Here is a 12,045-nt window from a genome sequence, read left to right as displayed (position 1 = left end):
GAAAACAGAGGAAAACAGCAGAATCTTTGGGGAAGGAACACTACCTTTTGGAAAGTACCAGACATACTCACTATTCCCTGTCAAAAACCAGGAGCACTGATTTACATCCTGTGTACGAGAGAGGCTTTTACAACTGGTACAGCATTAATTTGATACCTGGGTCAAATAAAAGTCTTGCTGAATAACAGTGTTTACTCAATACCTGAAAAATAGTCTTCCTAGAGGAATATGCTCAGGGAGGAAAGACTCGTACATTATCCAGCTAAAGCATGGTGGATTAACTTTATTTTCATTCTACTGATCTATTGAAGTCCCCCAAATCAAACTTCCCTGAAAGAAAGCTTCCCAGCACTGCTTGCAAGTAGCATTTGCTGACTCCAGGAAGAGATAAGTACCTATCACTTTATCTCTAAGTGCAAGCAAAACTCTGTACCTGCCACAGGTTCCTAGATTCTGGGAGGGAATTTCTTCCCTACCTTCACAATTGAAAAGCAGCCTGTGAGAGCTGCCCAAGAGCTCCAGCAGCCACAGCTCCCACTCCCCACACCAGCTGTGAAGCTGGGGAGGTCCAAGGGATGCACATTCAAGCCTCTCATTCTGCAGACACCACTCTAGCACACAGCATTTCATAGATGAAATGTGTGTGTTGGCAGAGTACAGCACTGTCTGTAAGCATTCAGATTAGTATTTAGTTACTCTCTATATGAAACAGATAAAACAAGGACAAGGTACTTTCATGGTAAGAGCTGGTCTGACAAGGTGCAACTCAGGGATCCAAAGGGGACAAGAAAAATACCCTGAAACAGATACACCACGAGCTGCTCGACTACCATTCAGCTGCAGTTTTGTTCCTTCAGTATAAATGAGATGGGGAAATAGTTCCATTTCTCTGAAGGATAAAGTTAAATAGAGTGAATTGAGAAGCTTCTTTAAAAATAATGGAGTGAGATCACCCATATAGTGATTTTAAATGGCTCCAATAAGAGCAGTGCCTGCATTCAGCAAATCCATCCTGAGGAGGAGGAGGCTCTCAGTTGCAGCCACTGGGGTGCATTACAAGGGGGACAGCACTCGTTCAGATGGGGAACAGATTTTCTATACAATTATTACTAACAGCTTTGAAACTCCACCCTTAAGCACCCCAGAATGTGAATGCATTAAAGGTCACAAGGCTCAACATTTGCAAGGGAATTTGAGTCTTAATAAATTACTTTGTCCTAAAGCTCTCAGCTGAATGAGCCATCTAGGCACTGACACACTGCTCCTGAGCACACTGACCACTAAACCTGGGCTGGCAGGGCACTACAGGGATGTAAAGAATGACTGAAAAAGTAAAATCTAGTGAAATTGAAACAGGAGAAAGTGACTTGTGTCCCTTAACTTCTCAAAACAATCCACAGTTGCTGCTCTTTTTGAGACTAACACTCAGCTTTGCAAAAGCTCAGGCAACAAAGCAGGTCAGCGTTTCTGCATTGGAGTCACCTCAGCCTCCAGTTTCTACAGTTACTTGTTTGTCACAGCTTCACTTCCACTAGGAAAGGAAAAACCTTTAAATGAAGCTATTCAAAACACTGCATCTTGCTATAAATAAAGCAGAGAAAACAAAATTGATGTTCTCAGTGTTGTCATTCACCCAGAGCCTGCTGGTTCTCATGCAGCTCAGTGTTCTTACATATAACACACACACAAAGACTGTTTATTTTCTCATCATCCAGGTTGTCAGAAAGTCATATTTCTGATCATTTTGCCAGTTAGTCATTATCTTACTGTTCAAACAAGGGCACATTGCACACTGAAATTCAGGCTACCTCTGTATTAATAACACTCCCAAGTTTCTCACAGACACGATCCAGATTTAGAAGGTGCTCAGACAACTTTAGGCACACAAACTGCCACAAACTCCCAGAAGTAAGAGGTGGTCTACCAAAGCATAACTAAACCCCAGAATGCATCATCCAAGAGGATCCCAGCCTGCAGAACTGCCTATACAATAGGTAAACCCAACATTTTTATCCCTCAAGTGGCTGCATTTTAGCAAAAATAGCCACAAAAAAAAATCACAACAAAAGAGTTTTATTGTGGAAGGATGAGAAGGAAATATGAACCATGTCTGTATGGAAGAAACAGAGATACAGAGCCAGCTTCAAAAGTGAAAGTCTCTCATGCCCTGATCTATAAATAAAACTAGTTGGGCTTTTCTTTTGTACTAAATTTAAAGAAAAGTCTTTTCCATGGAGAGTTTTCTTTAAAACAAACTGTGCCCCAGAAGGACTTTAATGATGGTGTTTCCAACGAGCAGCATGAATGAATTAAACAATAAATGCACTAAGAAAGCAGCTGTATTTTTCTTTAATAGAAGCAGATGACCATGTACTTCAAACCTGGCTGTGCTCTCAGAGAGAAAAGGAGGATGTCTGACAGTTCTCACCCAGACTGCAATGAGAGTTTCCCTTTGTCATGTACTCCAGAGCCTTGGCTCAGTGCCACCTGCCCTCTAGCATCAGGAGAAGCTTGGCTAGCTCCAGTGACCACCAAGCAGAAACTCCAAACTGTATTGCATACACAGCACCACATTATCCACAGGCTATGCAGGGGAAGGGGGAGGAAAGGTACTTGGCTCTCCTTGAGTCAGGTCAGGTCTATCATCACCACATAGCAATCAGAGCCTAACTGCTTGTCTGTATTCAACTTCTTCCTTTTGGAGACAAACTCAAGGTCTTCTGTAATTACTCAGACTGGAAATCACTAATGCCTCTCTCTTCTCCTCTCCTCACAAAACACTCATGACATCCAGCCAGGAGCTTTGAAATAACCAATTGAGAGGGACACCAAAAGAGTCTCCAGCAATTCACCTGGACACAGACACAGCAGGAGTGCAGCAAGCTCAGGTGCTTCAGTGGCAGCAGCAGAGAGCCCGCTGGACTTATCAAAACCAGCAGGGTTTGCCTGTTAGCCCAGCAATAGCCACTAATTACTTGCACCTGACATTTCAAATAGATGTTATCACCTTAACCTCCCAACCAAAGCTGTTACTCAGAATTGCTGCACATGCTCCATGTTCCACCTCAGAACCAACAGCATTTCCAGTGGTGCAGACAGAGCCTTTCTGCCTTAGCATTTCAATCCCACGTCCCTTCAGCCTACAGCTGCCCAGCTTGCAGGTTTTCTACAAAGGAAAAAGAAAGTTTTCTGCCACTTACAAGGTCTGCCTCTGCTGTTCTCTTCTTCCTCTGCAGAGAAGATGCTTCTCTTGACACGCAGGCATTGGGCATCCATGCTGGTAACAGCAGAACCCAGCACATCTGTAAGAGAAGTTGTACTATTAAGTCTAAGCAAACAGCTTCTTTCCCTGTAACCCAGTGGCCTTCCCCAAACCCTGCTGCAGCCTGGCCTCTGCAGTAGCAGGGCTGGGACTCAGGCTCACGAGGCAGTGGAGTCTTCTTTTTACACAGTAAGAAAGCTACAACCATTTCTAAGGTTCCTGCAGGTTACCCAGCCCTCTACTGAGGCACATCCATAAGCACATTTTCAGCAGGGACTTCACTGACACATACACAACACAGAGGACAAAGCAAGACTGCTGGAACTCTCATTCTCTTTCTTGCAATGTGAAGCTGCTCTCAGTTCACTACCTCAAAATAGCTGCAAAACATAGACCTCAGAGAAGTTGTGAAGCCACCCAGTCCACAAGCCAGAGAGGACTCCAGGTACTGCAATTCCAACCCAAACTAAAGAGTGACACACCCAGGAAGTGGCTCAGAGCTGCCTCTATAGATTTAACACACCTGATGAAGGTTCTCTGGCTGAGTGTGGGCAGCTGGATGCAATTCAGTGCATCAGGTGTTGGGCTGGGCCCTGCCAGGGTCCATCAGCTGGTGATGCTGAGCACTGCACAGAGCCCGGGGCACCTGCACAACCCCACTGCCCGCTGCTTGCCAGGGCTGGCACCTCTGCACATGCAGCGAATGCCTTGATGCACGTGTCAGTGTTTGAGAAGCATGAGATAAAATAGCTGGATGTGTTCTCCAGGCATGCTGAAGAACAGGATAGGTTCCCACTGTGTCCAAGAAACGGGGATTTATTACCTTACAAAGAGATAAACTGCACATGTTGAAACAACTGAGCTCACCAAGTCTAAGGCCAGACAATTCATGAGTTTTAGGTGGGTTGTCAATAATTCCCACTGACATGTGAAGGTCATCTCATGTCACTCCAGTAACACATCACACCCCACATCTTCCCTCCCTTCACATGCTTATGGTTACTTGAAACATGACAAATGTTGTCTCCCAGAGGAGTTAACTGTTAGGCACCCCAAAGGCTCCACAGTTCATATGCACAACATCTCCAAAGCTCAGGGGTTTTGTTTGTAGTAATTGTGTTTCCTAAGCACAGAGGCTGAACTTCCTCACACGTACTGTGGGATCCACAGAACATAACTCAGTGTCACTCGACCTGCTGATATTTCTATTTCCAGAAGAGAGCAGAAACGCTGAGAAAAAAACCCAAGGCAAGTGTTTCCCAGCGAGTTCTGATGTATAGGATGTGACATAATAGTGCAAAAACTTTTGGCAAAAGCAGGGGTTTTAAATTGCTCTGCTCTGTTCAGCTGTCGTGGGAGTTTTAATGCGGTGCACTTTGCCTAGAACTGACACAAAGGAACAGACAATCACCTCGAGTGTGTTCCAGAGAAGAACAAAACAATTCTCCAGACTAAAATCTATTGAGCTCAGGCCGCTGTTCACAGGTTACAGCAAACAGAAGCATTTGGTGTAACGGATGCTCTCTGGCCCTGCACAGAAGGGAGGTGGCAGTGATGGGTGGCAGGTATGTGCTACAGTGAGGTGAAAGGGGACACAACTTTATTTCCTTTTCTACAAAGCAATTTGCCAGGCTGTGTGTGCTTCAGTGGGCGCTGTCAGAGCGGAGCAGGGAGCAGCAATCTGCACACAGGCACAGCAGCCCCTGCTGCGGGGCCGGGCTCAGCGTGTGCCCGCGCTGACGGTGTTCTGAAGGCTTTGCTCCCGTCACAAGGACTGGGAAGGGGCCAGTGTGCCCACCATGCTTTATTTTTTGGGGGGCTGGTCCACCTGCTAGGTGCTCCTCAGGCTCAGGTAGAAGGTTTCTCCACCAGATCAAACAGCCACGCTGCCAGCAATGTTTGCTGTATTTGCCTTGCTCCCCAGGCGCTGCTGGGACGGTTTGTGTCACCTGGGCACCGTCATCTCCACACAGTCCACAGCAAACTGGCCTCTGCAGATCTGTTTTGCAAGCCACTTGCCGTATGTTGCAGTGCCCAGGGTTTATCACCTTGCTCAGAAGTGTAGTTTCTGGTGCAGTGGCTGTTGTCTGGAGTGGCACAAGCGCTCTGCAAAAGCCCTGCCTGTAATTTGGAGCAGTGAGGACGTCCTGTGCACGCTGATGCTGACACTGCCTCCCTGTACATTCTCCTCTCGCCCCTCTCTTTTTCTAATGAAATCTTTCCATATTATTAATGGCTAGGGTGGATCTACAGAGTGTGTTCCTTCCAGGATTTTCTTGTTTGCTGCAGTCTTCAAATTTTCCAGTTCATTTCCTATTTTCCTGCTCTAAAACCCCTGCCAAAAAAAATCCCTGAAGCACACTTTGGTAATTCAACACAAAAAACCCCAACATTTGAGAATGGACACTTGATCCAGATTCTTGCACATCAGTAGCAATTTCCCTCTCAAATATGGGACATTTTCATCAGTGTCTGACAGTTCCTCAAGGTGAGGTTTTATCTAATTAACCATATGGGTGCATTTCACTCACTAAAATGGGGAACACTCTGCCATAGAATGTATGTGAAATTAGTTGTCCAAGAGCATTCAGCCAAAATATAACAACTGGACATATGATAGGCTGTTTAATTCCTTTAGGAATTCCTTTAGGAATTAAATGATTAGGAATGTAATTAATGAGATGGATTTATGCCTAGATATTCTAAAGAACACTAGTTCTCACAGCCAAAGAAGAAACAGGTACCCAAGAAGAAAGCTCCTCACTTATGGACTGGAATACTTGAAACAAAAGTGGATATGTAATTCCCCCATGCAAAGAATTATTTTGGTTTCACGTAATCCCTCACCAGAAAAACTGGAAACACTACAAACTCCACTGATATTAGAGCTTGAGTGCTGATGGTGCCAGTTGGAACAGGTTAGGAGTCAGGGAATTCCACAGGACACTTGAGGAGAAAAAGAATCCCAACTAATTTCATGGATTATTGTTGGTTTTAATCCCTTCTGTGGCTTCTGAAAGAAAATCCTGTCACACATTCAGTTGCTTATGATATGGACACTGCCCTGTAAACATAAACTGAAAACAAAAGCAGTTGGACATCAGTCAAAGTGGTGGAACTAGGATTAAACAGCTCAGGCAGCCTGATATGTGAGAGTGGTTCTTGCAGAGTGTGACAACAGCAGTTTGGGGCTGAGCTGGTCCTGTTTATGGGCGTGAGCTCTTAGAATCATCCAGCAGGTGATTCTAAGAGACCTTTTACTCTGAACCCACACACCAGTTTTGAAGTAAATACACTGAATACAGTGGGTTTGACAGGGTGTAGCTGAAATCAGCATCTGTACTGTTGTCTTGGATACCTTAAAAGTCCATCACTTCTTCCTCTAGAGACACGTGCTTCCAGGAAACACTATTTTGGCTGGAACACAGCACTTCAGAGAATGTCATCAGACCACCAGCACCACTGAACAGCTCTGCTGTGCTCTTCGGAGAATACTGGTTTCTGTAGGAACTGGGGAATGACCCACAGAAACAACTTTGGCAGCACGTGTATTTCCCTTCGGATTTGTCAGGGTAGCAAAGGATCTGAAGAGCTGAATCTTTCCAAATCTTCTCAGCTCATCTGCATTACAAGGACTAAGTGGCTCGCAGTGGCTCCTTGGTTAGGCTGAGGCTCTGACATGAGCTGGGTTACATCTGATCCATGTTGTCTGGAGAACCACAGGGAGAGTCATGTTTTCTAACACCACCAAATTCTCCTCTCTGTTCTTGGTGAGAGAGATTCATTGCAAAACCAAGCAGTAAATTCTCCAAGGCTGCAAGAGTGCAGGGCTGAGGGCTGGACAAATGAAGACAGATGTTCTGAACTCTGGGAGCACGAGGGGGACCAGCATAACCCCTGCCTAGAGGAAGCAGCACAGTGCACACATGGAAACAGGGGAATGGTGCTTTAGTTCCATTTTTGCCACTAAGGACATGAAACAAAAGCAATTAATGTAAAGTAAATGCATGATATGGCAGGTTCTGAGCAGAAACAAGTAGATGGTCTCGTGCATCCCATCGGTGCAGTGTCTCAGTCTCCTTTGTCCTGTTGTCTTCCCTTCATCACCCTTTGGGATGCACATGGACACACTGGGGCAGCTTGGCCTTGCAGCTATGACACTAGATGGGGATGCAGAAACACCTAAATTCAATTCCTGGCTCTGCTACATACTTTGGTCAGGAGCTGAGCCAGTTTCCCTTTGGTAAGACAATGTGTGCAAAGCCCTGCAGGTGGAGGGCAGTACCGTACAGACACACCTCAGCTTCTTCAAATGTGCTCCCTCTTCCATGGAGAGCTGCCCAGCCCTGTTGGTAGGTGGCCAATTTGTTCATTCAAGAAACAGAGTCCCTGAGGTGGTCCCAGCACTATGCTAAAAGTGCTCTCCTGTTGTTCAGGTCTGGCTGTCCATGCCCAGCACAGCACTCGATGTCCAGACGTGCCAACAGGCCTCGCCACACGCACTGCTGGGCCTACGTGTTGGATGCCCTCGACAGTCACAGCTTCTCCCAGCCATTACTGTAGTCATAGATACACTGCCCTTAGAGAAATCAGAATCAATTTAGGCACCTAGTACTGGGATGCCTGTGAGTGAATTGGTTTTGAATTAATGGAGCAGAACAGGCAGTGAAAACCCACGAGCCAGGTTGGTGTGGGCTGTGCTGCAGCCCTGGGGATGGAGCAACAATGCAGATTTTACACTCTGCATTTTTTATTAAGGGCTGGGGTTTTTTTTTATTTTTTATTATTGAATATGAATATTTTACACATCTGAGCTCAGAACAATGCTTGTTTTGGCTGCCTCTGCACTTTTCATGGTTGTGTACCCTTGCATTGCATAACTGAGAGAGATCCATTTACACACAGGGGGAAAGGGGACTAATGAATCTCAGCAAAGCCAACTTTACTGTGTGTGAAAAAAAGCACTCTGAAGTTTTCCAAATAAAAAATATATATACATATATAAAACACTTACATGGAATGGCTTAATAAAACCTGTGTGTGTGTGTGTGTGTGTGTGAGTGTGTGTGTGGATAATGAATGAGTACAGAGCCTCTCTCACCCACAGCCACACCTTACTCCAGGTAATGACAGCTCTGCTGGGAAAAGCTCTGGAGTCTTATCTCCTCCACATCAAATTCCCCATATCCAGGTACTCCTGGATGTTTGCAAAGTTGGAGAGATGGAAGTGGGCCTGCCAGTTGCTTGGTAGGTGAACTGGTGGAGCTGCCTGCTTCAGGACTGGTATTCATCTGCTGTTGGGAACACTCTTATGCTTCCTGGACACTTCTAACTCTCCCTAGAGCTTGTCTTCACACCCCCTCAGCAGGACACCCTGCAAAGTCTGCCAGCTGCAGACCTTGAGCCCTGTCAGGCGTTCCTGGCTGTGCAGGGCTCTGCTGGCCTGCAGACAGTGACTGCTGCGTGTGGGCAGGGGCTGAGCATCCCTGACAGCCACCGTGCTCCTACGGGCAGCTGCTGGGCTTGGGAGCGGGAGCTGCCCAGGCTGGCATCACTGCACCCACCATGCAGGGGGAAGAAATGCCTCATTTGCCCAGACAATTTGGATCTGACCCTGCCTGCTAAGCCTGGCTGTCAACCCTCATGTGGTAAGTGTCAGCGTGGCATTTCTGAACTGCTGTGAGCTCAGGCCTCTCTGTGCTGTGCCCAAAGCATTGCCTGCCTGGGGAAATGAAGGGGCTCATTTCCCAACCTTCCTCTGTGCTCCTTCTGAAGAGAGGCACTTGGCACTCTCTATCCAGCTGCTTTCAGAACAAGCTGTCCATCACCATCCTCCTTGAAACCTGCGATCTGCCAGGCAGGGGTGAGGGCACCTTTTCCAGCAGTGTGCTCACACAGCTCAGCATGGATGAGGGCAGGGGACAGGAGATTTGAATAATAAAGATAATAATGATTTGTCTAGTATATATTTGAAGGCAGCCTTTTTACTGTGCATATGATAACAGAGAGGAGAGGGAGAAAGCAAGAGCCCTTGTACGATTCTCGAGAGCTCGCAACCAAGAATGGGCAGCGTGACAAGAAGCACATTGTTTTGGGTAATCAGTGTGCATTGTCCCAGGCTGACATTGCTGCATGCCAATAAAACCTTTAAATTCACAGGGAATGGGGAAAGGGCAAAATGATGAATTGTTTGACATTTAAAAGAAAATAAAGATCTGTTGCTGGATTGAAACTTAAATGAGACTCGGAGAGAGGGGGAAATGACCAGGATGTGCTGGTTTGGGTTAGCACAGAGTTAATTTCCTTCTTAGTAGTTAGTAGGAGGCTGTGATTTGGATTGCCAGAAACCCTGCTGGTAACACAGGGATGTTCACAACACTGCTGAGCAGCGCTTACAGAGTCAAGGCCTTTTCTGCTCCTCACCCCACCCCACCAGCAAGAAGGCTGGGGGTGCACAAGGAGCTGGGAGAGGATACAGCTGGGGCAGCTGATCCCAGGAGTATCTCAGACCATGGGATGTCACATCCAGCGTATAAAGCTGGGGGAAGGAGGAGGAAGGGGGGCATGTTTGGAGTGATGGTGTGTGCTGTCCCAAGGCAGTGTTAGGTGTGATGGAACCTTTCCTTCCTGGAGCTGGCTGAACTGCCTGCAATGGGAAGTGCTGATGAACTGCTTGTTTTGCTCTGCTGGCATGTGCAGCTTTTGCTTTCCCTATTATCCATCTTTATCTCAACCCACACATTTTCCCACTTTCCCCATCCCACTGGTGGAGAGGCTGAGTCGCCAGCTGGGGTTAAACCATGACCCAGGAGCAGGCTGAGACTCCCCTGTAATTCCAGTGCAAACTTTACAAAGCGTTTTGTGTTTCTGATCTTGTGGCCCTCAAGCCCCAGCTTTTTGCACTGATATATGCTCTTAAAGCAAGAGACAGCCCTTACGCACACAGCTTGCAGGTCAAGTAAAGAGCGGAGCAGAAGAGGGATGTTTGTAAGTGGGAACCGATACTCAATGTGTCCAAGATTAAAGTTTTCATTCCACAACTCACCACCAGTCAGTCTAGGAATTAATTCAGGCCTCTTCAGTCCCTGTAAGCAGCCCTGTATTCACCAGACTAGTGTTGCTTCCCCAGAAGATCCCAGGCATCTACAGCTTAAGTCCTCTATGTATCTACAGGACAGGTAGAGTATAAGTGGAAATACATCAGAGGAAGGGGTCCCACAATTGATTTTCTGTGGCATGAGGGCCAAGGGAATGATGTCCCAAACAATCTCTTTAAAGCAAAAATGAAATGTAAACCAAGCAATGAATTTCCAGTGCCCTGTGCAGTGATGGAAGCACAAGGTGACCAAGAGACTGAAGAGGCTGATATAAAGTCTAGAGTTATGGAACATGTGCCAACTTCTGCTATCTTGTTGTGCGTCCTTGAGCAAAGTCATGTTGAAGAGGTAAATGGAAACAACCAGGCCAAACCAGTACCATGGGTGTCACCTACCTGTAACAAGGGTTTGTTGAATGATTTTCAGCTGGGAGGAGCTGAGCCAGGTCCCTTGATGTAAAACAAGCTCAGTATCAATGAATCCATCCTGGATTACATCGGGCAGTATCCCCCAGAGCTCTGCCAGTAGTCACTCTCCCAGAACCCTTGGAGTCTGCCTCTGGGTGTCCACAGTTATCGTGCTCTTTCCTTTTCCTTCCTCCTTCCTGACAACAACCTTGAGTGGCACTGTTTGCTTGGGCTCCCTCTGCTTTCCAGCACACTGTTTCTTGCATTTTTATTTGCATTAGATTACTTGAGCAGGAGTTGAAACACTTCAGTCCCTGCAAATCCCTCCTCACATGGAAGTCAGTGAGCTGTAAAATATTTAAACTGTCTACAGTTGTACCTCGTTTGTTTACACATTTCCAGTGGGCTGCTAAAAGGTAACACACTGTAACAGCAGAAAGATCCAAGACTGCTGATTCTGATTTCCTAACAGCTCTAAAAGTGCTCTGAATACTTGTATTAACTCGATGGACTAATACATATCTCAGCTTTCTCCAGCCTAGTGGAGCAGGATGGCCTCATGCTTTTCTCCAGACTTTGATCAGACTTTCACTCTGATCATTGGGGAAAATGCTGTCAGGTGGGTCTTGCTGCTGGAGTCTTCCACAAGTGATCCTTTGCTCCCCTGCCCACGTCCTCCACACCTGGGTCTTTCAGTCCTTTTTCCACTTGCCCTGCTGAGGAAGGGCTCCAGGGCTTGGTGGACAACTGAACACAGAGTCAGATGTTCCTCTCTTCAGAGCACTTGTAAATGTCTTGTAGAAATGGAAGGAGAGTGCTGTGATTCTTCACAGGGCAGCAAGAGGAGGTGATAGATGACTAATCAGTCCCAAGGCAGCAGAGGGCATCAATGAGTTTGAAGATTCATCTCTGGAGCTGAAAGAAAAGAGCCAGACACTGTACTGAATAATTAGGCAAACAGATTTCATCCTTTTTTCCTGTTTTCACGTTGGTGTTGAACAAATTCACATCTTGAGGACTCTTCTCACATAATGTTTGAGCATTTTATCAATTACAGTGCTAACCAGTTTCCCAAACTGGGATGGGATTTCTATCACCTGACTGGATGCAGTGCATCTGTTTGCAGGTGAGGATAAAGATGAGCAAAAGCTCCTGACAGCCCTTCAGCCAAGGAGAACTCACTTGCACAGAAGCCTTTCAGGTTTTTCCTGCATATTTTTGCCAGGATCTAAACCAACACAGCACAGCTTCCCCTTCATATCCCTGACAGGTTCTCACT

At 46.4% G+C, this 12,045-nt stretch overlaps 1 protein-coding gene across 3 annotated transcripts in view; it reads right to left on the bottom strand.

The window, feature by feature from the left end:
• Positions 1-3,281, bottom strand: part of PRDM16 (PR/SET domain 16) — a 294,011-nt gene extending 290,730 nt beyond the window's left edge. For all 3 annotated transcript variants that reach the window (XM_062012812.1, XM_062012813.1, XM_062012815.1), the window contains exon 1: positions 3,201-3,281. In XM_062012812.1, coding sequence (XP_061868796.1) covers positions 3,201-3,276 — 76 coding nt within the window. In that variant the 5' untranslated portion in view covers positions 3,277-3,281. The remainder of the gene's footprint in view (positions 1-3,200) is intronic.
• Between the last annotated feature and the right edge of the window lie 8,764 nt (positions 3,282-12,045).

The sequence above is a fragment of the Colius striatus genome, chromosome 21 (genome assembly GCF_028858725.1).
Source record: "Colius striatus isolate bColStr4 chromosome 21, bColStr4.1.hap1, whole genome shotgun sequence".
Lineage (NCBI taxonomy): Eukaryota > Metazoa > Chordata > Aves > Coliiformes > Coliidae > Colius > Colius striatus.
The sequence above is the reverse complement of the archived record's forward strand: the minus strand, read 5'-3'. Positions and strand labels throughout refer to the sequence as shown.